The following is a 27,277-nucleotide window of genomic DNA, read 5'->3' on the forward strand; positions in this document are numbered from 1 at the left end:
GAACTCGCCATGTTTTATCCCGGCTGACAAGGTTGCTTATTATATCATTAGAGTTAGACATACATTTTACGTTGAGGTTCGTGAAAAGAAAATCTTAAATTCACCAACATTCCAACTGACTTCATTTTCGGAAAAATCACATCTGTATCAAACAAGCTCAACGATACCTCTTTACAAGCAGAACACAATAACATCAAAGTTTCAAGTACATACTAGCTTTCGAAGCTGCGCAAAACACCTTATCAATATATTTTATTTAGTCTTCAAGCCATTGTCCAACTTCTAAACTGTCATTTATGCTAACTCGTAAACTACGTACAATTAGAACCCTGGTAATAAATTTTCAAATAAGGCCTTTGAAAATGGTGGAATTAATTACTATTAGAGTTTAAAAAATTTGTTGGAAGTACTTGATAAAAAGCATGCCCATATTGGTGATTTCAAATCGTTTCAAAAGAGGGACGAAAAACACCAGAGGGACAGTCAAACTCATAAATCGAAAATAAACTGACAACGCCAAGGCTAATTTAAGCTTAATTAGTTCTTATTCGCCAAAATGTGACCACTTTAAACAAAACGTGCGTACTTTTTTAAAATGAAGCGCTTCCGCGCTTCAAACTAAATGTACTGCGGTCAACCCAATGAATTTACGAAAAGAAGCATTCAATTCTCAAATAGATTCAAGGGCAGAATACGCTTGGGCATTTTTAAAATATGGACACTATTGAGCGTTCATAAAGAGGTGATGCTTAGGCTTCGATTGCACAAGTTTTGGGGATTGAACACGTTCGGGCGTTAACAAAAAGAACGCGTGTTCGTGCCATATAGCAATTAGATAATTATGTTTTTGAAGTTCAGTGACGTCAGATGGACAAAATGTGATAACACTTTTAGATATTTGGATGATATATTGGCTCTGAATAATGACGACTTCAGTATTTACAGTAAAGAAATTCATACTGCTGACCTGAATTTAAATCATGCTAAACCTAACAATAAACACTGCCCTTTCTTGAATCTTGATATCTATATCTTTAACATAAGGCTTTAAACCAAAATTTACGATAAAAGAGATGAGTTTCATTTGCTCTTGTAAATTATTAATTTTTAGATGGTGAATTTCCCTTGTCACTATCTTATGGTGTGTATGTACCTCAACATGTTCCAATTTTATCTTGTAGATATGCGCCTGACTACAAATATCAATGAAATGCAAACGAAAGTAACACAAGTAGAAAATACCAGCCACATTGTACAATTGAGTCTTCACAAGGAGATTACGATTGGCGGAATAGAAATTAGAGGTTGTTGCATGTCAATACATGGCGACTTGTTCTTCACTGATTATGAATCTGAAAAAATGCTGAATATTGCAGCAGACGGTACTTTGAAATATAAGATACGGACTAATTTTAAGGCGTTTGACTTCACATTTGTCAATGAAAATACTGTCGCTATAACATCTGGAGAGACAACCTTGCACCCAGGTATTGCCTTGATAGACTTAGAGACCCGAAGTCAAATAAAGTTCATAGAAATTCTTGGTCGTCCATTTGGAATCACTTATGATCAAGACTCGCTGTTTGTCTGTGTTGAAAAATTTGGTATCTACAAACTTGATACTGTTGATTACGATATACGTTGCGTGATAAGAAATTACCTACCGTGGTATTCCTACATACATGCTTCCTCCAACAGGATTTACTACACCGACTATACTGTTCACAGTGTTTATTGTTGTAATCGCAAAGGATCGCCCTTATGGACCTTTAGAGATGACTTAATTTTAAAATATCCAAGAGGCATCACTGTGGATAATGATGGTAACGTGTGTGTTGTTGGGGAAAAATCGTCGAATGTTGTCATTATATCAACGGACGGTAAACAAATTATAATGAAAGTAGAAGGTCTAAATGAACCATCATCTATTTCTTTCAACCAACAGAACAGGACACTTCTTGTTGCAAATAAACGAAACAATGCTTTTCTCTACACCTTCGATTAATAATGGCTGAATGAACATTGAAGCCATCATATACCCATTCGTTTGCAGTCTTATTTGATAAGCAGACTTATGATAACCGGACACTTCCTGTGGAATTTGTTAGAAATAGTCATTGAAATGATTAGAAACGTACATAGAATCTGAAATAATAGTTATTCATAGACCAGACACTCATACCGCATCTTCTTATTTATATGTGTCAGGAAGCACTTGGTCTTAGTCTTGTCATACATTGCGTTTAACGTATATCCTACGATTGTATTCATCTTTTCCAGTCAGTTTAAACATTGTGTATACCTTTCATAGAATTAAAATACTAAGTGTTTTTATTCAAATATGAACAATAGAAATCTACAATTTTCAATTACATATTCATTTCTAAACATAGGTATATTTTGCATTCCCAAATGTAATTTTGTTTTTAGATGAATGGGAAAAGGTCACTTGTTTATATGGCAATTAAGATTATTTATTCAAATGTAATACATAAATCGTTTTCGGGGAAAAAAAACTGTTAAGCCTCAACAATGGCTAATAAAAACTATATGCTATCTAAACATGTTTGATGTTTACTTTAAAATTCGAAAATGTATTACTCTCCTAACTGTAAAATCACCGGACATACTCCTATATGGAGTCAGTTTCATAGAAACAGAAGATCAAGTCGAAAAGTAGATTAACATAGTTGGTGCTTGTTAGAATGCCAATTATTTGTTGAAGAATATGTCCCCCAAACGTCAAAAACATGTTGTCAATCTAGAAATGCAGCATCTTGTAAATGTCATTTTCGAAGAATGTCTTTTTAGTATCAGATTGATTGTTACAAAGGACGATTCCCCTCCAAAATGACAAGACACTTGTATCTACATTTGCTATTTTTTATTTTTTGACAGAGATGTACCTTCTCTTTTAATTTTTCTTTTAATTTTGATTGGGGAATACATGTGTAAAATGTAGAAAATACGAATTATTTCAAAGTACTGCAAGATTAAAGAATCTTGTATTGCATATACATTAAAAGATCATTGGATTTTCTAGCATCCATTTCTGATTCATGCCAACATGGAATAGGTAGTAACACAATATTTTTAACGTCTGTATTTGATCGCTCATACAATCGATGTTAAAAATTTGAAAAGAGATTTTCAGGAGCACTTGATAGATCTGGCAATATAAGGATTTTATAAGGACACTTATGTTATTAAAGCGTCCAATATAATGAAAAAAGATCTTCTGCATCTCTAGTTGAAAATTTCGTAAAACATAGAACAACAACTATAAACTCAATTAAAAAAAAATATAAGTGTTCATACTGTGTCTTGTCCAAAATCCTGTTATGCCATTGCATTATATGTCAATCTCTACTGTATATTTTAAATCTTTCAAGAAAGTCATTTCATTTTTATGAAGGTTTATTTGTGATCACTTAATCCTGTCGACGACACAATGAAAGCAAATTGAAAAAAAAATCTAGAAAAAACGTACAATATGATCATCGGGGAAGAAACCATTATTGCCCTAGTTGTTCGTACACTTAAAACTTTAAGGATAAAAATCACAGCCAGTTTCGAATTCTTTTATGCAATCGCTATCCTGGCTATCTGTGTGTCCGACAAGGATTCATTTGTTCTCCTGACTTCTTCGTCGGAAACAGTATACACTAAACAGTTGTATAGTTGTCATATTGTCCAGTTTGTGAGTGTTTTGCACTCATGCACTGCGGCACGCATAGTTTGTTGAATATCGGCGTCCATACAACTTACTATGTTGAACGACGGCTAGAAAGTGAAGCGCCTGAAAACACCAATAAATCGTAACACAAATTCCCGATTGGTCAATTTTGTCATGCCTCACGAATATTTATGAAAATGTTTCGACAATACAATATTTTTCCACTTTCCTATGCGAACCGCCGGAAAATACAAACATACTTCAACTCGAATTTCTTTATCACTGATGTTGGAACTGAAATCATTGCAATGCGATTAGATGCGTATCACAATTAGAGGAAGTCGTAGTAAGATTTTTGATAAATATGTCTGTAAGAAGGCGTTCCAAAAACTCAATAATTAATCTTCCATTCCTCAAAAATTGCATTATCAAATGAACCTTCTAATTTGAGTATTTACAGTAATACTAGTATACTTTTTTTTTTATCATCCTATCTTTCAAATTTAAATTTCTCAATATAAAGGTGACATTTCTCAGTTACTAGTTCACATTTGTTGGCTACAACTCGTCTTTCTGAGATCGAATTTAATATTTCTAACTTAAGAATTAGTATTCAGAACTTTCAAAATGAAAGTATGAAATGATGTACGTTTAAATTCACGTATTTCCATTTGTTACGGGTTAATTGATTTCAAATATTTGTCATATTTGTTAACAACCTTTTAACAACATATTGAAAAGTTTTCCCTTGTCATCCCTCGTACAAAGTATTAGATTTGGAAATATAATCATATATCTAAATACTTGGTCCTGAATCACTAAACATTTGATAATGCTAGAATAATAAAAAAGTATCATTTTGCAGTATAATATTTGCATTTAAATTCTTCGTCTTAAATTTTTCCCCCAAACTTGTTTGATTTGATCACGTAGACACGTAGCTTCAAGTGGATAGTTTTTATGCACAACATATCAGTTGTTCGTTTTACAGTGAAACCTTGCTTAACCGAATCCTGAATAAACCGAAAACTTGTATAAATTAAAACATGTTTTTAAACACCATCATATCAAATGGTATGCGTTGTGAACCTGATGAAACCGAACATCGGCCAAATCCTTACAAAATCTTAATTCCCGAATAGGTTCGGTTTAAACAGGTTTCTCTGTATTTCGTCACTTCAAATTGTTAATATAACATACGGCGTACGAGAAACGAAAGGAAAATCATATTAAAGTGTTATCAACTATCTGTCTCAGTATTGGACCTGTTATAGATTCAATTTTGGTTGTATTAACCCCAGGACTCGAGGAATCCACGCCAAATACAGCTTCTCGAGAATCTAAAAGCCAGTTCATAAGACATTTGTTACATGCTTTTAATTTTAACAGTTATTATTTTTTTTTTCTTTTTCCTTTTTTTTTTTTTTAGAAAATATGATTAAATTTATTATTTTTCGACTACATGTAAGTAATTAATCATGGGTAATTTAATCCTTTGCATCTAATTTATGTTAGTTTAATTCATTGTTTCTTTCAAGTCTAGAGTTACCGAGAAGAATATATCAGACTTTTTAACCATTCTTACACTTTATGTCTGCGTTCTGGTGATTGATCGACGGGAATGAAACAGTGATTATAGTCGACATTTTTTATATACCCTTCCGGAGCATCTACTTTCGCCCCTTTATTTTAGTCTTAAGTTGTTTTTAGAAAATATGATTAAATTTATTATTTTTCGACTACATGTAAGTAATTAATCAATGGTAATTTAATCCTTTGCATCTAATTTATGTTAGGTTAATTCATTGTTTCTTTCAAGTCTAGAGTTACCAAGAAGAATATATCAGACTTTTTAACCATTCTTACACTTTATGTCTGCGTTCTGGTGATTGATCGACGGGAATGAAACAGTGATAATAGTCGACATTTTTTATATACCCTTCCGGAGCATCTACTTTCGCCCCTTTATTTTAGTCTTAAGTTTTTTTTTCTCTCGTTAACACTTTGATTTGTCCTATTACTAGTATTATATTTTGCCTGTCTTTGATAATATGAACTTTAGCCGCATTAATTATCATTTAATTAATCGATTAATTTTTAACTGAATGTTCCGTCATAACAACCAGGTACAAGTAAATTGAATAACACCACTGGTACCTGTTATTGAATATGTATTCAATTGTCCTTGTTCAATATATATACGGATGTAAAGCCTTACTCGAAAGGCGCTGATTGCGTATCAGTTATTGTCATTACTCATTCAAAGTGTAAAACTTTTCTTAGATGAAGGGATAAGAAGTCTGCGCAATGCAATGCATTATTACCTTAAAAGTTCGAAATTAAACGGGCTAGACCATCATGCGTACTCAAGGTCATTATAAAATCCCCTCGTCGTCGTCGTCTTGTCCTTACAAAAAGATTAAGTGTCCTTTTGCAATATTGTATGGTATGTGTAACATGTAATTATGTTCGTTATTAATTGTCCAGGTTAATAGAGTATATTATGGGTTACTTTTACTGGATTTTGATAAGTGTTGGTTGACCTATATAATACCTGACACAGATAACTACAGATATGATCCAATTGTTGATTAACAACAACTCATACATTTTTTATTGTATTCTAGCATCCCTAAATGAGACGACTCATCACCATGAGTAAATGGACGGATGCCACTATTGAATCATTATCTGCTTACTTTTCCTAACTTTATAAGATCGTATCTAAATTGTGTAGGCTTCGTGTTGCTTTGTCTATGTAGAAAGTAAAATAACGAAAATACCAAACTCCGAGGAAAGCTCAAAACGGAAGGTTCCTTAACAAGTGGTAAAATAAAAGGCCTAAACACATCAAATTAATGAATAACAACGGTTCCTTTCCTGACTTGGTACCGGCTATTTCTGATTTCGAAAACGGTCGATTGAACCTGGTTTTATAGCTTGTAGTTATTAGAACTTGTTTATTTGTCTTTCGATTTTTAAATGGCGTTTTCAGTTTCTCTCAGGGTAAAAGATCCAAAAGTCCTATTTTTATCATACACGTTTTTTTAGTCTTTTTAAGTCATTTTAATTTGAAAGACCGAACAGGTGTCTTCATTTCAAAAGAGACACTAAGATATAAAAAAAAAATGTAACTGTAAAAGGTGGATTACGATTTTGATATACGTTTACTTGTGTTGTTGTATTCAGAATTATTTTTTTCTTTTACCAGCACATGGATAGTACCGATTCTAATGTTGACATTGAAAACCTACAAAGACGGTTTTTAAAATGTCCAGTTTGTTTCAATTTATTCAATAACAACGACCGACATCCACGTGTATTACCATGCCTTCAATCATATTGTTATGTTTGTTTGCAACAAATGATACAAGAATCACAATACAAGTGTCCGCTTTGTAAATCTGAATTCTACATCAACAATATTAACGTTGATTTATTTCCTAAAGATAATACAAGAAGGGATCTGCTGGTGGCGACACATCTGTTATTCAATGTGATTTTATAATGAAGAATGCCGTAACGAGTTGTAAGGACTGCCACAAATTTATATGTATAACGTGCTGTACAGCTCACGAAACAATACAAACATTCGATGTTCATTCAGTATTTGGCTTTTCAATTATCGATGGATCAAGTACCAAAATTTAGACATTCAGTAATGTGCGAAAAACACCCAAAATATTAACTTATTTTTTTTTGCAACGGTCCCGAATGCAAAAAACCTATATGCCTTACGTGTTGCTTGTGTTTTCAGACAAATAGACCAGAAAATAACGAGAGTCAAATCACAAGAGAAATTGAGGCGGTAGATCACGAAATGGTTGAGAAGATGCAAAATAAAAAAGTTAAAATAAATAAAAGTTGTACTTTCAAAAAATATCAATGAACAAATAGACACGCTTGCAGTAAACATTGAGAACATAACACAAGAAATTGAAGCAATTTTCGGTGTAGCTGCTGAAATGCTCCAACATCGGAAAAATTACTTGATACCAACAACAGAAAAGCGAAAACAGATAAGGAAACTCTTCTAATGGAACAAGAAACAAAGGTTGAAAATCCATTTCGACCATTAGAGATGCATGCACTTTTATTGATCAAACCATCGCTTCGGAAAATCAACCAGCTTTTATACTTCTTTCAGAAACTATTTCAGACCGATTAGGCTACCTACAAGATACCCACTATGACAAACAACCACGTGACAGTAACCTGATTTCGTTTAATAAATCAAGTTTAGGAGCTGACTTTCAACAATTTGTAGATACAGTTGGGAACATTTCCTCTTCTGTGGTATATGGCCCAAACACAAAACTGACATGCCCATTAGAGATTGAGATAGGAAAAGAATTCGAGATAGTGATTGAGTTCTTTAACTATGATAATGGACAAATAGAAAATGAAATGACAGTTACTGCTATTTCTTTCGAGAAGCCGGAATCGTTTTTGACATCCATTGGAGAATTGTCTTTTTCTCGTAGTGGAAACGGAAAATATCAAACATCTTCAATAAGAACATGAATAACGGATACGAGTATAACAAAACTTACAAAAATGATTGTATGGATGAATAGTGAAGATTTATATACTGTTGATTTGGAGATTGCGGTTTCCAAGAGTTTAGAAGAAGAGTATACAAAGGGTAAGTTTAGATTAAAGTATGTCAATATAACCTTTGTTTACCTAAAGACTAACACATGTACAGCTGAATCTGGTTATAATTACATACAAATATATAAATATATATATTTAATCTAGCAGGTACCGTTTGTGTAAATTATACAGTCCTAGTATTAAGGATTTTGTCTCTTGTTCATTTTCATTGACTTGTTAATATAGATCTTATATGTTAATATAATGATCAAACATTAACTTTTAGAGTAAGCTGAAAAACCCGAAACTGACGATAGTAAAGAGCAAAAAGAAAATATTGATGGTGTTGAAGGTAACACTTAAATTTACTATATCTGTATTTATACTAAAAACAATATGTATTTGTGTTTTTTTATTATAAAGGTAAATGAAAATTTAGGAAATCGTTGCACAGGTTATTTCTTTCTTTGTGATAATGTCAGTAACGCAGAATAACTCTTAATTTGAAAGTTGATAAAAAAAATCTCAGTTCAGTAACTGTAACAATGAAAAAAATGGAATTACAAACATATCTTTTTCATAGAAATAAGCAATATGATATTTATTTTCCTATTGTTCCATTTGTAACTGTGGTCTAAATATAAAAAAAAGAAGATGTGGTATGATTGTCAATGAGACAACTATCCACAAAAGACCAAAATTAACAACTATAGGTCACCGTACGGCCTTCAACAATGAGCAAAGCCCATACCGCATAGTCAGCTATAAAAGGCCCCGATAAGACAATGTAAAGCAATTCAAACGAGAAAACTAACGGCCTTATTTATGTACAAAAAAATGAACGAACAACAAATATGTAACACATAAACAAACGACAACCACTGAATTACAGACTCCTGACTTGGGACAGGCACATACATGAATAATGTGTCGGGGTTAAACATGTTAGCGGGATCCCAACCCTCCCCCTAAAGTTAGCTTTCATCAGTGTTTATAGACTTCCCATTTCTTTGATTTATCTTGAACTTTAGTATGTTTCGTTACTACGATTTTAACATCGTTCCTATTGAAATGTGAGTGGTGATATCTAATTAAACAAATTGAAAACAACACGTTTAATTATTTCTTGCGTTCGAACCGCTTTTCTAGATTTATCTTCATCAGGAACGCTCAAGCCAAACATTTGAAATCTGAAGATGTATAAGTGCCGTAACCGTTGAAAAGCTATATGTGAAAATACCTAAAATAAATAGCCAAATTCATCTAAAGCCAACTTTGCATGAGGGAGTTGAAACCTTAGTTTCTTAAAAATTTATAAATGTATAAACGGACAAATTTAGCCAAGTTTGTTAAATCATGTCAGTACCGAAGCACTAACTACTGAGCTGAGGATAACCTCGTGGACTGATAGTCCACCAACAGAGGAATCGACCCAGTGATGTAAAAAATTGAACACAGCACGTTTAATTATTTCTTGCGTCTGAAGCGCTTTTCTGGATTTACCTTCATCAGGTCCACTGAAAGCCAAAGATTTGAAATCCGAAGATGTATAAGTGCCGAAACCGTTGAAGAGCTCTTTGTCAAAATACCTTAAATAAATAGCCAAATTCATCTAAAGCCAACTTTGCCTGAGGGAGTTGAAACCTCAGTTTCTTAATAATTTATAAATTTATAAACGGACAATTTTAGCAAAGTTTGTTAAATCATGTCAGTACCGAAATACTGACTACAGAGCTGATGATACCCTCGGGGACTGATAGTCCACAAGCAGAGGTATCGACCCAGTGAAAAATTGAAAACAACACGTTTAATTATTTCTTGCGTCCAAAGAGCTTTTCTGGAAAGAATTTTAAAAGAATCATGAATTCGCGAAATGTTTCCTTATACATTGAAAAGGTAAAAAAAAGTGTAAATTGATAATATCATATATTGAAATATAAATCCAATAATTAGTGATAGTTCATTTCGTAAAGCAGCAAATTGTAAAGTAGATGATAAAAAACAAAATGTAATTATACATTTCTACAACTATGCAGACAGTTTGTATGTTTTATAGTTCTGGATAATTTTGCAATCTGTGGTGTTCTGTATATATTTGTTTGTTTAATGATCTTTATTTCTGTTCTCTACTTTATGAGGTGTTCTTCAGCGATATGGAATATCGATAAAAAAAAAACATTTCGTAAAAAGTGACGGACAATACCAACCCTACAAAACCATCGAAAAAAAAGTAAACGACAAAATCAATGAGCGATAATCAATAAATACATAAAACACAGAATGTTGGTCAACACAGATCTTATAGGAAATAGACCTCCTGCGAAACATGTGTCAACCGTCGTTTCGTACTGTATTTGGCCTTCAACATTTTTGATTCGAGCTTCAATGATGTAGACGAATCGGACGTCTGGTGTAAATATAATATGTCAATCATGAATTTATTCATATACAGGCGCCAATTAAGTGTTGGTCAATAGAAATAGAAAATAAAAAAATGGGAAAATTAAAATGATACATTTTGTATTTATTAAAAAGATAACAAAGAGACATTCAAACTAAGTCGGAAATAAACTGACAACGTTAACACCATGCTTGGAAAGAATAAGACAATGAGAAAAACTACTGTAAACAAAACCCAACACAGAAGACCAATGTCTGAGCAACACAAATTCCACCAAACACTAGGGGTGATGTTATGTGTTCAGGAAAGGTTAGCAGATCCTGCTCAACCTGTTTTACCCTTCGCATGCTTCGTGCTGCTCATTTTAGTACAAACCCAAACCTGGTGATAAGTCTAATTCAATAAAGGTAATATTCGAGGAAAACAGGACAGGATTGTAGTTCGACAATACGATCATGTATATTGTCCTCGGTAAAACGAATATTCTATAACTATCAATCAACTTGACATTGACAATTATAAAATGTAAATTTAGCTATAAGACATACTAAACGATATCTATGATATCATGTTTTTCCAGTCAATTAAAACAAATGAAGGTACCATAGTCAGAAATATTCCTTTAGTCAGTTGAATGACTTACTCTATACTGCGGTAAATCAAGCTGTAAAAATAATCATCAAAGATGTAAGTCTTAGTATTATGTACGCTACACTTTTGTTTCGCAAGTTAATTTGTATGCTTGAATACATTATTTAAAATGTATCTTGTATAATATATTTGTTTTTTGTTGAAGTGAATATTTCTACAAACATTTCTCTCTAATCAGTGTATCTTCATTTTTTTACTTCCAGCTGCACCTGAAGCACAACCACAAGCGGAATCAAGTGCGGGATGGCAACATCGCAAAATCAAATATGTACAGAAAAACAAGTTTTCCTCATTCCATAAAGTTCTATAAACGGAAATAAATGAATCCAGAATCGTCCAGAAAAATTGTAGAGTTCCTGCTTACAGTTACATTTGTCAACCGCCGTCTCGTATACTGGTGCCACCAGAGTGTACGCCTATAGAAAGTCAAAAACTAAATAAACCGATCTTTTATAGTAAGAGAAATTCCAAAAGGGACCTTCACACTAAGTCGTTAAAAAACTAACAACGCCATGTCTAAAAAAGAAAAAAAGCAAATCCACCAAAAAAACAACACAAAAAAATAAAAAAATGAGTAACCCCAAACCACACTAAAAACTTTATATATGGTGCTCCGGTTGTGTTAGCAGATCATGTTAACATGTGGCACCCGTCGTGTTACTCGTGTTACTGGTAGTAAAACCCCGGTAATTAGTCTAATACAGTTGGTCACATTATGGGAAATTGGGTGACGGGATGGTAGTTACGACAATAGGATCATATTCGTTGTCATCGGACCAACGGATACCCCATGATGGTCAACCTTCTCATGATGGCGTAAGTTTTTTTTCGTTTTGATGTATTTGAGCTTTTGATTTTTCTATTTGACTAAGGACTTTCCGTTTTGAATTTTCCTCGGAGTTCTGTATTTTTACAAAGGGACGATTTCGCCTTTGCCTCTTGGAAGTCTCGATTCATAGCTTCTAGTTAAATTTACTTCTAAACATACTTACATTTGCAATTATTAAATGGACGTTAAGATATAAGACACACTTAAATATATCTATAATGTCATTTATTTAAAGTTTATTGGAACAAATATAGACACCATTGTGAGGAACATTGCATTGAAAAACATACTCTTTATGCGTGCGGTAAATCAAGTTGTAAAAATACTCATCAAAGATATATTAAGTTTTTGTCTCCTTTAAGTTACACGTGTGTTCGTCACTGATGAGTTGTTTGAAAACGAAACGCGCGTCTTGCAAAAGCAAGATTACAATCTTGATATCTATGATGAATGTATTCGTAAGTTCACGTGTATATTTGTAATATTTAACATATTTTGACTAATTAGTCCAAAGATTAGTATATCTTCACTTGTATCTACTTCTATCTGCACCTGAAGCACAACCACCAGCGGGATCTAATGATGATAAAAAAAAAAGAAGAACATGATGGCGTTAAACGTATCATTTAAATTGACAATTTTGGTTTAATGTAGAGAAGGACATTATCGCGAAATCAATCATGTCTAGAAATCCAAGTTTTCCTCTATCCATTTAGATCCACAAAAATAAATGACTAAAGAGCATTGAAAAATCGATATTCATTTCCGGTTTTTTTTTTAAGATGAATAACGTCATCACAGATAAACGAATGGTGTTTGTTTTAAGTTTGTTCTCTCTGACATATTCTATATTTTTATTCCAAATTTTATGCATAGTTCAATTTTATTGCTGCATATAAGTCAAGTTGTCATTATATCATGTGTATTCAAGACGAGAACAAATTAACTATTATTTTAACAGTTAGGCTCTGCAAGGAAGGATGAATAAGGGTGACATATGGACTATTTGAACTGTCACTAGGAAATCAGGCTATGTTTGATACGAGCATAACTTTCTCCTTTTACCAGAGCACCACTCCGAAAGTTGTTGTAAGGTTTTTTTTCCATGAGTTAGGATATTCCCGGGCTTGTATTTCCTAATACGATTTCCTTGATAGAGTGTATCTGTGCACTAGGAAGCTATTAAACCAAGAGCTCCAAATGGTGAAGTCGAAATCGTTCCTTTATAAATTTTACTGACACCATCATGAGTTTGTTGATTGTTATGGAATATCGATTTCAGAGATAATAGAGGATATGGTCTTAATTTCGTAACTTCAATTGCATGCCCTTTTCATGATGTCACTTACCGAATTAGACTTTGTACTAGCATAAGCAACATGACGGATACTACGTGTGGAGTAGAATCTGCTTACCCTTTCCGTACCTGCGATTTTTAAGGGGGTTCGTGTTGCTTAGTCTAGTTTTCTATCTTGTGTTTTGTGTACTCTGTTTGTTTGTTTGTCAGTTTGTCTGAGTTTTTTTTAACCATAGCGATGTCTGTTTCTTATCGATTTATGAGTTTAAATTTATGAATGTCCCTCTGGTATCGTTCGCCCCTTTCTTACGTACAGAGAGACATGGCCTAAACCCTATCGAAGTATTTGATTTAAAGACCTGTTCTGACATTGCTGCAAATATATGCATCAAACACAGACAAACAGACGCATCATCGCAGCAATGAACGACAGGAGAAGTTCTGAGATTAGCTTTATCTTGAATACAGTCTGTCATTTGTTTGTTGTTTATATTTAGGATATCTGGTCCTGTTCATTTACATTTGTTGTTATGATATAGTTCCTCTATATCTTATACTCGATAACTTACTTTCACTTTTAGAGACAGCTGTAGAACAACAACAACCAGTATCTAACGATGTCAATCAACAACAAGGTATTATTGTGTTAAATTAACCATTGTGTAACCAACCAACAACGCAATACATTTCTGTTTTTTTATGGTTGTTAAGGAAAATATTAAGTCAAAGGACAAATTGCAGAGCTTTCTATGTTTTTGATTTTGTCTGTAGCGTAAAATCTTTTTAAAAAAATATTATGTAGCACTAATTTTCTACATCAGGAATTAGCTGTACTAATTCGGGAATATAACAGATGTATTCCACTCGTGTGAAGTGTTTGGGCTTTTCATTTTGCTATTTGATAAATAACTTTTGTTCTTTGAGTTCGGTAAATCTGTTATTTTTCTTTTTTCTTTTTGTTGTCAATATTAAATAAACACGAATTCTAAATAATAATAAAAACATATATCTTACACAGGTCCTTCTTAATGTTAATTGGCGACATGTTAATAACAGAATAATCTATTTTAAAAATATTTCACTTTTTCATATAATTTTAAATACGATGAGTATAATCCTACGCTTTAATCAAATGTTTGATATTTTTTAATATCTTTGAAAATACATAAAGGAACATTTTATCATTTAAAATCAATTGTTTCAGAAATTGAAAAGCCCAGTCTAGTAGTTAAATATGTAAAATATGTAAAAGAGCAAACTGTAACATAAATAAGTAGTAATAACGATTTCTACAAATATGCATGCAATTATATTTTTTTAATTCTCTGATCAATCTTGTTCGTTTTGATTTTGTATTAATGGGTATACTAATTTTGGGTTGAATAAACTTCATTTTTTTCATTATTTGTGATCTTTACTGCATTTTACAGTTAATGTAAATCATTACAAATATATATTGATCTTTTTTAACGTACAGCTGAAACTGTAGTACAAACACCAGCGGTTACCGAGGATGGCAAATAGAAGCAAGAAAATGTGGATTGTATTGAAGGTACAACGTAAATTCTTCTCTTTTGTATGATCACATGAATGCAATCTTCTTTTATTTAAAGTTTTTTTTTATACAAGATTAAGAAGAAAAACGTAAACCCTAAATATACTAGTTTAGAAATTAAGTGAAGACCTTTCGGATTTATAAAGGGATTCGTTTGTCAATGAAGTTTTAATCCTTGTCATTTGAAACCTGTGGGGTATGTCAAGACTACAACAATGGTTGACTAACAATGCTTTAATAACCAAAGGGGAGTAACTCTAATACACGATGTTTGGTACATAAGCATAGAACACAATACATGACAAAACCCATGAAATAACGCGTTATTATCCTACATTTCAATTGCATTGTGGGTCGATGATGCTGTGTAGATTCAAGGAAGGTTAGAACTTCCTTTACTTCTGTTATGTTATAGTTTTCAACTATTAGATATACATGGGGTGTGTTTTACGTTAAGATACATCTGCAAATCCATCAAAATCAACAAATCAATCGACTGAGATTTATATTGAAACAAAATCAATAAAATCTAAATCACATTTCGTGAAAAGAATACTTGTTTTGAGCAATGCTGTCAATTCCTTGTACAGGTTTTTTGTTTTTTTGACGTAATAGAAGTTCTAATTTTCTCTTAGCAGTACCACAAATGCATCTTTTTTGTTCATTCGCCTACTGACGCTGAAATTGTTTATTTAAATTGAGATATTGTATATGAAATTATTAATATATAATTGTTCTTATTTGTGTGGTTATGGGGGTATGTAAATATTCTGACTAGAATGCAATAATATCTTGTTCCACCTACTAAGAGTGTAAACATGCAACCTATATGTTTATCTTCTTTATAGTAAATATAAGCAATAAGGTGGTAGAGTTGGAAACAAAAACACCTTTACAGGAGGAAAAAGAGAACGAACAAAACATATTCATCTATTTATATAACAGTGTTGCATGAAAATAAAACTATTGTTACAGTATCATTTTTTTAAGAGTTGATTAAAAATTAACAAAGCCAAACAGTGTATGCATTTAATTGTACATTCTAACAGTGTAACCTTTTTATCATTTATAGATATTTATTCCATTTAATCCAATGTCAGGTTTTTAGTTATTTTTTCTTGATGTCTAGCAAATACAAAGGAATGCTTTTAATACTTTCCCATTTATGAGATTGAATGTCTCCGGTCTGATGCGTTGTAGTGTTTTGTCCATTGTTGTTTTTCTTTTGGTGTTTTACGATTTTCGGCATGGCAACTTCATTTCATTTTCAGCTCATTCGTAATGTTTTTGGTAGTTTGATGCATTTCCAGTAACATGCTTTTACGTTTAGTCAAATATTTAAATGTATAATGCCAAAAATTTCTAGGGGAACTAGAGAAAAGTTCTAGTTTACACTGAATCTAAATTTGTAAAACCAGTGTTATTGAATGGGATTGCGTATACGTCAGCAACGATTTATTCACAACGAAATGTACAATTTTTTAGAACTTGCACTTTTTTTAATCTTTCAAAAACTGGAAATGAATATTGCTTATTTCAAATAATACATGTGAATCGAATAATTAAAATGAGACCTTCAACACCACAATTGTTTCCTTTATGTGTTTATGAATTCACTTGTTCGAACTCATTCAGAACGAGCATTCCAAAAGGATGTACATGACGTATATAACAAAACAATTTTCAAATATACATGTAGACAGAGCTCCAGATAAGAATTCACAAATTGGGGTTTTTACCCACCATTTTCTTATATAATTGGGTGATAACATTTTTTAATTGCATTATCAATTCCAATTCACCCCTCAAGTTAATACCAAATTGGGTTTTTCACCACCGAGCTCCTTAATGTATTGGTTTTTTTCATCAACACAATATTGAATATAGGCAATTTCAACCCAAGATTTTTTTCCATCTTAAATATGTTTCTTTCTTTGTTTAGCTGTTTTATTTGGTTTAGGGTTAGGGTTAGCTGTTTTATTTGGTTTATTCACTGAGGAGCAATTGTAGGTTTAATTTGTGTCCCGTTTCAAACCTTCTGCCAGTTTTTTATTTTCTCACAAAAACGGATATGTGTATTCACAGGCACTCGTCTTATACCTTTATATGATAAATTCCGAGACCAGTGCCTGTGTGTGTATTCATTAATTAACCGTAAAATGAAAAAAAAAATATATATAAACTCTAATTATACTTGAAGGTTTTTGTTTTATTCAATTTACATAAATCTGGGTTTAGTTGTCTTTTATTAGAACTTTTGGTTTCTGATGCTTTATCATGTCATTATTGATTTGGCCATTTCACTTTTTCCAACTGATTTCGTTTTTGACGAAACCCCGTGTTTATTAGCAATGTTCTCGTTAAGGGACGCACACACGCCCGTGCGTTCGATGGACGCTTCCTAAAAACACTGGCTGAGTCTTGTTATCATCATAACTTTCCCTCAGCTTTTCAAAAGAAGCAGAAAACATGCTTCTATTCAATATTTTTACAGGACATTCACTCACGTTTTAATTCAATGTATGTTATGATAAATCCCGAACAATGCGAAAAAACATGACACACGCTTATTGGATAAACGCCGAGAAGATCGAAATGTTTTCAAAAACACGTGTACCTATTGAGCAAGGAAAAACTCCAACAGGGACCCATTTTAGCTGCTTGATGCAGGGATCTATTTTTAGAACGAAAGGAAATTTCCAATTATAAATATAAAAATAGATTAACGCGACGACTGTAAACAGATAAGGGTAAATAACGCAAACGGTAGCCTATAAAAGGGTTGAGAACTCATGGTTTTGGCATATAATTGGGTTTTCCTTTGAATTAATTGGGTTATTGAACCCTGCAATGGGCAATTGCATTGGTTTTTTTATTATTTGTATTGCGTGATCACGCAAATACGCAGCTTATCTGGAGCTCTGTAACAGTAGATGTAACTTTAAAATATGAAGAACAAATTTAGTATATTGAAGCTAAAGAAGTTGGATTCCTTGTGAGATACTGTACTGTGTTTATTTTAATTATTTTGAAAGAAAAGATGCTTGAATTAAAAAAAAAATTGTTTTCCAATTTTATAATCTGAAGTACATATTTTGGAATTTCCGATGATAATGAAACCTATATACGCTCCAGGAGAAAGTTGGAAGACGTTAAACGGATATTCAAGCACCCAAGTTGAAGATACAGTAATAACGCCACGGCAAAATTGCGAAATTTGGTTCTTTCAGTTATTATTATATATTTATATTTATACCGATGGAGGTTTTTCTTCACATTCGTCCGAACGTTAAAATAATACTATGGCATGGGTTTATGATCACGATATTTGTTTTCACATATTTTACATTTATAGAACAAAAATATAACCAGTCTTTAACCTGAAAAATTTAGTAAAATAAAGCAAAATTGGATGCGTTCTGGTACTGAAATTTTCCATTTGTTATAATACAGTGAAAAAGTATTTATCAAGAAAACATACGTTGTACTTTTGTTATAAGGTGGTTTTTATTTTAGATAGATAAAGGAAGATGTGGTGTGAGTGCCAATGAGACAACTCTCCATCCAAATAACAATTTAAAAAAAATGTAAACCATTATAGGTCAATGTACGGCCTTCAACACGGAGCCTTGGCTCACACCGAACAACAAACTACAAATGTATAAAGGGCCCCAAAATTACTAGTGTAAAACCATTCAAACGGAAAAACCAACGGTCTAATCTATATGTATAAAAAATATCTATATCTGCAACTATCAACATAATAAATGTTAGCAGTCTAAATAGAGACATATATCCGTCAAAATAATAATCATACTGTAGTAACAACTTTAAGACACAAAACAAATTACTGTTATCGAATTTTCATTAGATAATCTAAAATCTTCTTCATGCCAATAGATATAGGAAGATGTGGTGTGAGTGCCAATGAGACAACTCTCCATCCAAATAACAATTTATAAAAGTAAACCATAATAGGTCAATGTACGGCCTTCAACACGGAGCTTTGGCTCACACCGAAAAAAAACTATAAAGGGCCCCAAAATTACTAGTGTAAAACCATTCAAACGGAAAAACCAACGGTCTTATCTATATAAAAAACGAGAAACGAGAAACACGTATAAATTACATAAACAAACGACAACTACTGTACATCAGACTTAGGACAGGTGCAAACATTTAGGATTTACCTACATGTATACTTTATGTCTTTTTAGTCTGTAAAGCCAAACATTTTTTTTTGTTTATAAAAAAATTTTGGCCTCGGGCATCAGGTATGAGACACACAACAAATAAGATAAAAAAAAATTACTGAGACCAAATGAAACAGCTATAGGTCATCGTACTGCCTTCAACAATGAGCAACGCCCATATCACATAGTCATCTGAAAACGGTCTCAAAATCATAAATGTAAAACAATTCAAACGAGAAAATTAAATTGGCCTTATTTATGTACATTTTTTTAAAAAGAAACAGAAATGTGTAACACAGCATCAAACGAGAACTACTGAAATACAGGCTATTGACTGGGGAACAGACACATACATAAAGATTTTGCGGGGTTAACCCTGTTAGCAGGATCCCAACCATGCCATAACCTGGGACAGTGGTGTACATAAGAATACAACATAAGAACGAGCTATGAAAATCAGTTGAAAAAAGCTTAACTCATCAGATATGTACAAATAGAAATACATCTAACAAAAACACAGATTGGACTTTGTCGGCAACTTGTACATCCCAACATCAAAGGGACACTCAGTACAGATCTCAGAATACTCACAGTTAGTTCAATGCGGATAACAACTAATAAAAGAAATCATGTATATAAGATACCACATATTCATTTTTTATAATGTAGAAAAAAAACTTACTAGAAGTTACGAAACACTTAGCTAATTTGCATGTGCATAGTACTTTATATCGTGGGGTGAGTCAATAGTGATAAATGAATACCTTAGATTAAGACATCTTTTATATATATTAAAAGACAAAAGTTATATCGATCTCATTGTAGGATTATGAGACGAAATATCTATGTTTTCCGAAAAAAAAATTCAGAGCTCTATTACTCCATCTCCACACCAGCGCAGTATTAAAATGTAGCCATTGTATTCCACATGTTGGAAGTTCAGAGACAAATATGCATCTTATCTTAGAACTAGTACTGAAATTATGTACATGCTTTGAATCCTACGAACGAAACATCTTTTAGGGAAAACATATACTTACCTACTTACAGAATTGAAAAAAGCGGTGATGTTTTTTCAATGATGTTTTAAATGTTGCTTTGAACTGTTCTTTCTCTTCATGTTTTACACGTACAACACTATTTTCGTTATGAATATATTAATATTTATAAGCATTTGTCGAAAAAAAAAATAGAATGCGATAAGTGTTCCATAGTGTGTGTTAATTAAAATTGACAAGTGGTATAATTGGATTGTCTTTCTTTAAACTCTAGAATTAAATGAAGGATACCGAATAAGTTAAAGAGGACGATAATTCTATTTCCGCTGAGGAGTGGGAGGGCTTGGGATTAGAAAATCGTTTGGTACCTAAATATTCCTCCACACGCCCAGCTTCTTTTTCAACGCGCAAGAATAATAGTTTGATGTTTATACATAAATGTTACGGTTTCTTGCATTTTATTGGCCAGCATATTCATTTGCATCTTGTCTTTATAATTTTCCAGACCAACAAACGAAACAAAATGTTAAGTCTTGTAAGAGTTTATATGCGGAATAGTCTGCACCATCGAAAACCTCTTCTGTCTAAGCCTCGCGTTTTTTGAAAATCAGAAGAATTCCGTATTGTAGTACTTAACACGGATTCATTTTGGTTCATGGTCCTCATTTGTGCAATTTTTATTTATTTTCATAGTATATTAATCGTGTTCTAAAAGTGGAGAAATTAATCTGTAATTGGAGTCTCCAGGATAATGTGTATTTCTATGTTGTGTATGGTTCTTTTTTCAGAGTGATATATTTTGAAATGATTAATTATTGGTTGCCTTATTCCAGTAGCAAATTTTTCAGACAACTTGATGACGAGAATAAGGCCGTTTGGGATTTTTAACAGACACAGGAAAATGAATGGGCAGGAATTAAGTCTTGTAATAGACTTACCAAGGACCACTCAAAGAGTTGTTGCAGTGATTCTTATAACTTTCAGAGAGCGTGGCACTATCTTTACACGATGCATCGGATCTAACTGCGCCATTCTGACAGAACGTGACTGTGTACTTGTGCATCCCGCATAAACAGCCTGTCCTGGCAAGGGTTTTACCACCGGTCGGAAGGAGATCAAAGTGACCCTTTAGGTCATTCTTTTGAAGAAATATCCGGAGGATACCAGGTTTCAATGAAGTGTGCTTGAAAGCGTAACATTGCCTGTGAAAGATCAGTATTCATCCTGATTGAAATGCAAACAACAATTAGGGGAAAAAGGCAAAAGGAATACTGGATTAACACATATTCGAATTCCGGAATACATCAGGATCTGGGACAGAACAGTTTATGTTTTTCGCGAATTTAGAATAAAACTCTCTTTAAACTTTCGAAACAATTAGGGACTAGTCATTTGCTTGCATTGGTGGTTGGAAAGATTGGATTTTTCATATTTTGTATTCAAGTGTCAAAAAAGAAGAACAAAATAAATCAAGTCCCCACTTTCAAAGACAAAATTAACATATGTTACTTTTCTGAAGAACTCGATACGATGCACAACTAACATATTAAAAAACAATCAAAACGAATCACAGAAATGAGAGTACTCGCAGCTACTGCAAACTAGTTCCAAGGTCAATTACAACTAATAAACAACATGAACAAAGTTTAGAGGTATGGGCTTTGATAATTTTTTTTGACGGCAGTACTGTGACTTATAATAGCTGTTAATTTCTGTGTCATTTGGTCTCTTGTAAAGAGTTGTCTGAGAACTTGACTCTTTTGATAATCATACCACATATATCTTTTTTTTTAATATATATATATATATATAAAGCAAGTTATCTCGGGCAAGTCCTTTTCAATTTAATAATTTATTTAGCATATACAACCCTTTACCTAAAAAAAAAAGAAGAATACAGTTATAATGAAAAATGTCAATATGCAAATTAGACACTGAACTAGCAAATAAAGATGTGTATGAATAAATATTGTTTTAAAATAATCACAAAGTTCTCTTGTTTTTCCCATTGTTTTCTCTCTTTTATAACAAACGAACAAATTAATTTAGAAATATAGATCGAATCGATAATGTCCGGTAAAAAAAACCAAACGTTCTTTGTTGTCATCAGTAAGCGGCATTTCCGGTCTACTTTTGTCGGTTATATATAAGTCACTTTGAAAACTTTTACAGTTGCATCACGTGCCCCAACCCATAAAAATCCTTTAGAATCGATTGCGGTTGCATACGGACCGTACACTTCATCATTAGATGTGAGAATAAGGCGGATGAATTTACCAGAGTGATCTAAAAGATGTATAGCATCATTAGCATTGTCGGTGACGAAGATAAATCCCCTAGAATCGCATGCGAGGCCACGTGGTTCAAAGCTATTTTTCAGACCGGATGTTTCTGCGCCAGTGTACTTCGCCTTCAGTGTTCCATCTCTTCTGTGTATTGTTACGCATCTTCGTTGACAATCAGCTATACAGATATCTCCAGTCATATTAACAGCTATTCTAAGAGGATACATAAATTTCCATTGATCTTCATCTCCGAACTCTCCAGTCATTCTCCCATCAACTGAATAACGGAGAACTTTATTCTTATGGCCATCTTTGTAATCTTGAAAAGCTAGCGACTGACCAGTGCAGACGAGAAGCTCGTTGTCCTCGGTTAACGCGATTCCTCGCGGGTGTTGTCCAAGAGTTGCTATGATTGAAAAGTCGATGTTTCCATGACTACGGAGAATTTGACGTTGGTCGCTACACGTTACGATCAAAGACTTTGATTTATCTTGAATGATTGAGTCGATGTTTCTGCCGACGGATTGGGTTCTCAATCTTGTACCGTAGACATTGAATAAATGTATTTCCGGTTTCCAACCGGAAGTTACCCATGCTTCACCATCGCCCACTGGACATATTGAGCTGACTACTTTGAATGTGTCGTCTACTTGGAAGACAGCCATTTCTTGAATCTGAAGTATAAATATAAAACAAGTATTATCAAGTTAAAAAGTATAAAAAAACCTATGCAGACCCCAAATAAATGACTTCTCTGTCAGCATTTATGAATATAACTATACATGTATATACAGTTGCTTGATATCGTCATACTCCATTTCAGGAAAATCTATAACAAAAGAAGCGCTGCAACTTAAGTTCATGTTTTAATTATTAGATATCTTAAGGTTTCTCTACAAAATTGCAAAACTGCGGGGGAACAAATAATAGTACAAAAATAGATCTTGGATATATATCACAATCGAACTTTGCCCCCCTCTTTTCCTCTTTGAGAAGAATGTCTGTTCTGATTGAATAAAATGTAATATACATACTACCCCCTTCTTCAAAATTATAGACAATATTCATAATGTATTGTTTTTCGACCCGTTTCTATCTACTAACATAGTTAGAGTCAAGATAGATGTATGCTATCAGAAGTCTGTCAAGACCAACGTTAATGAATGAGTGTACGCCATACACGCATTTCGTCTATATATATAAAAGACCCGTCAGAGACGCTCGAATAAAAAGGTTAAAATGCCAAAATAAAGTACGAAGTTGAAGGTGAAGGTAAGGAACAGGGTTTTATCAGTTTTGACATAACCAAATTTATTTTTGTCTGTTAAATACTTACATTGTTTAGTATCTCCCCACTTTAAAGTCGCATGTACGTTCATGGTTCAGGGGTGAAAACTCGTTTATTCAGTTTATTCAGGGGGGATCCAGTCATTTTCAAAAGGAGGGTTCCAACCATATGTCCCCATTTGAATGCATTGATCGTTCAAAATAAGGAGGGGGGGGGGGGGGGGGGTCGAACCCCCGAAACTGGGGTCCAACCCCCGAAACTCCCTCTAGTTTCGCCACTGTTTATTTTTTCACTTTTAGTCAAGCAAAAGGCAAACCACAAGGTAGAAAATACTATGGGGACATTTAGAAAATTGTGAAAAAAAGCTACACATAAAAGTAAAGAATGACCTATGCGAAACGAAACAAATGAAAACTCGAGTGATGAAGGTAAAATTAAAAGATAGGCCACAGATACCAAAGGGACACTCAAATTCAAATGTCGAAATAAACTTACAACGACATGACTAAAAAAGAAAAAAGACCCATATACTAAATTTACCCCTAGTGGGGCATTTTTTTACTTTAAGATAAGCAAATACCTTAATATCTACAGCAGGCGGACGTCTTGTTGACAAGCTTCCGAACGACTCTTCTATCTTCCCTTCTAGAGTTATGCTAGGACTAAGTTCTAGAGTCAACTTAGGTAGTTGAAGCCTTTCAGCAGTTGTTGTTATATTTTCCATTTGTTGGACCAATAAATCTTTGTTTCTAGCTATTTCTGCATCTGCGCCGTACATGACTGCTTGATTCGCCGCGTGTATCTGCCCTGCAAGTGCTTTCGACGCTTGGGTAATTTTCTTTCTGTGGCTGTCGATGCGTGCCGTTTCTACATTGTATTCCGAATCAACATCGTGTATCAATGTTGCTGCTAACTTGTCAACTTTATCGTGTAATTTAGTGGCTCTTTGATTGATTGTTTTAACAAGTCTGTCTTTTGTTTGTACCATGTTCTCTTCGTAACGATTCGCATCATTCAGCTGCTCGTGAAAAAGCGGAAGGTGAAGTTTCGCGCCCTCTAGTTTTGTATTCAGGTGCTCACGTGTTACTCTTGCTACTTCCTGAAGATCATCACTAACGTGATTCTCGTGTGACGTAACCTTGCATCGTAGACAGATGGTCATATCACATTTTCTGCAGTAGAATGTCAGCTCGTCCCCAGGATGTTTGTCACAGTATATTCTTGTAAGAACGCGGTGGCGAAGATTTGGTGTCGAGTCGCGGACAAACAGGCCAATGAGATGATGATCGCGTGAAGCAGTCATCTTCAAGTGTGTCTTACAGCAATTTGGACACATGTTCTGGTCGCACTCTAAACATCTGCTGTCGGCAACATCATGTCGTTCGCAGACGTCACAACGGACATTCGGCATGTAAGTAGATCTCAGCTTGTCGGCCTTTACATAGAAATTTGTCTGGAATCTTGCCACCCCACCTTTTGGTATTAATGTATCTCCTAGGCATAGTGGACAACTAAACCGACCGAGCCTCCCTGTCTTATCAACGTAAGACTCCAAGCATTTGAAACAGAAGGTATGAAAACACGGGAGAATTTTCGGACGAGTGTATTCCCCCAAGCAGATTCCGCATGCGTCAGGCTGGATCATCGGTCCTAGTGAGCTTGGCTCTCTACTCTCCATCTCTTATCGCTTAATTCTCGCTCTGATCAGTGCATGTTTCTAAAATATTAACCACCTTCTATCTGCTCGGTCGTCATGAAACAAGAAACTAATATCGCTTGTTACCAATGGTTGAGATTTGACATTTATTTAACGGAACAATAATTATGTCGACAGAGTTTAAAAACAATGCTAACATTAATGAACCTAATCATTTGTGTAAGTCTAATTTGATTCACTTTTTAAATGCTTTAAAAATGGAGTAATTAATATCAGATGTATGGATTTTTTATGTGAATTTATAGTTTATAAAACACACAAACTGAAATTCGAACTAGAACTTATGTTTCGAAGGCACATAGTGGTCATAATTAAAGGCAAAATTATTTTGTTACTGATTTTAAACTATAAATAGTCGGTATTGATCTTGCACTGAATAATAACGAGAACTGTTACTTGTTGATTTTCGGTTTTGTATTGATGAGGTGAGATAAGCCTTTTCAACTGATTTTTTTAAGTTTATACATATGTTTTTCTGTAACACCACTGTCAAGGGTAAAAACAGGGGGCGGGAGCGCTTTTAAACATCTTAAAACCTGCACCTATCCAAAGTCATTAGCTTCTAATTTAGTCAAGTTAGTGGTTGTCGGTTGTTCATGTCTGTCATATTTATTTTATGAATTGTTATAATTTGTTATAGATTAGGCGGTGAGTTTTATGAATAAAATTTTAATTTCGGGGACGTTTTTATTCGACTATATGGTATTGTTTTTTTCTTATTGTTGAAGGCCGTAATGTTGCCTATCATTGCTTACATTCACCTAAGGAGTAGGTCCAGTAACTTGAAGACCCCTTTTGGCCCAAAATATAGCAGTTTTACAAAATCGTTAAAAAGTAAGCTTTTATTGGACAGTAAAATGCTTCTACATAAATATGGCCTTTTTTTGACAATACAATGCACATATATCGGGTACTAGCACCATTCATGCCAAGAAATTGCCTCCGTTGAAATTCTGCAAATACCCATGGAGCAAATTACATGGATGATTAATATTGACCATTTGGTATATTGCCGTATTCTAAACGACACGTACATGAAGGTAATAAATTAATTTGTTGAAGAAATTAAATCTTTAACTACTAATGGGTGCCGTAGGAGGTCGACCGGAATTTTTAGCGAGGATTTCTTGGCATGTAACAGATAGAAAACTCAGAGTTAGAATTCATAGAACAGAAAAAGGGGCAGTGGCAAATTTTTCGTGTATATTTAAAACACAGAGAGGATTATCCCGGCATCCCTTGCCAAAAAAAAAACCTTCATTTTCTTTTATGTGCCTTCGGACTTTATGTTATGAAGTGTAGTTTCACTTTCCATATTAGGTATTTATTATCATGTAAGCTCGCTCCGCGTGGTAAAAATCACGTGATGCAGGAATACAGTATCTTGGAGTTAGGTTATTTCTTTCTTTGCGGGCGGGGACTCCAAGCAAACAACATGCATGTGTATAACGGCATTGTAGATTTTCTTATTAAATAAATTAAGTTGCCTGTCCGGTACATGAATAGATCGGTTAGAAAGCAAGGTTTTGATTTAATCGGAAACCTTAATTTGAAGGTTGAAAATAGACAGCACAAAACACAAAAAAGGGGGGAGGTGGTCCAAAGGGAATGTTTTTATCTTATGAACTCTACATGTGAAAGAATATTTTTTTTATTTAATTAAAAGAGAGAAAACAAATGCAAGACAAATTGTGAACGGTCTTTCTTCCTTTCTGCCGTGAAGTCATGCTAAATTACTGAAATCTTCACTATTCTAGCATTTTAGTTAAATTTTGACGGTTTTCGTGTAAA

General features: G+C 33.5%; 1 protein-coding gene across 1 annotated transcript; it reads right to left on the minus strand.

Annotated features, from left to right (window-relative positions):
• Positions 1 to 22,029: 22,029 nt before the first annotated feature.
• Positions 22,030 to 25,564, minus strand: LOC139503934 (E3 ubiquitin-protein ligase TRIM71-like). The gene is made up of 2 exons (XM_071293958.1): positions 24,350 to 25,564; positions 22,030 to 23,155 (listed from the first exon to the last, which is right to left on the minus strand). The coding sequence occupies exons 1-2, from the start codon at positions 25,445 to 25,447 to the stop codon at positions 22,337 to 22,339; spliced, it is 1,917 nt and encodes a 638-aa protein (XP_071150059.1). The 5' UTR covers positions 25,448 to 25,564; the 3' UTR covers positions 22,030 to 22,336.
• Positions 25,565 to 27,277: the final 1,713 nt, after the last annotated feature.

The sequence above is a fragment of the Mytilus edulis genome, chromosome 14 (assembly GCF_963676685.1).
Source record: "Mytilus edulis chromosome 14, xbMytEdul2.2, whole genome shotgun sequence".
Classification (NCBI taxonomy): domain Eukaryota; kingdom Metazoa; phylum Mollusca; class Bivalvia; order Mytilida; family Mytilidae; genus Mytilus; species Mytilus edulis.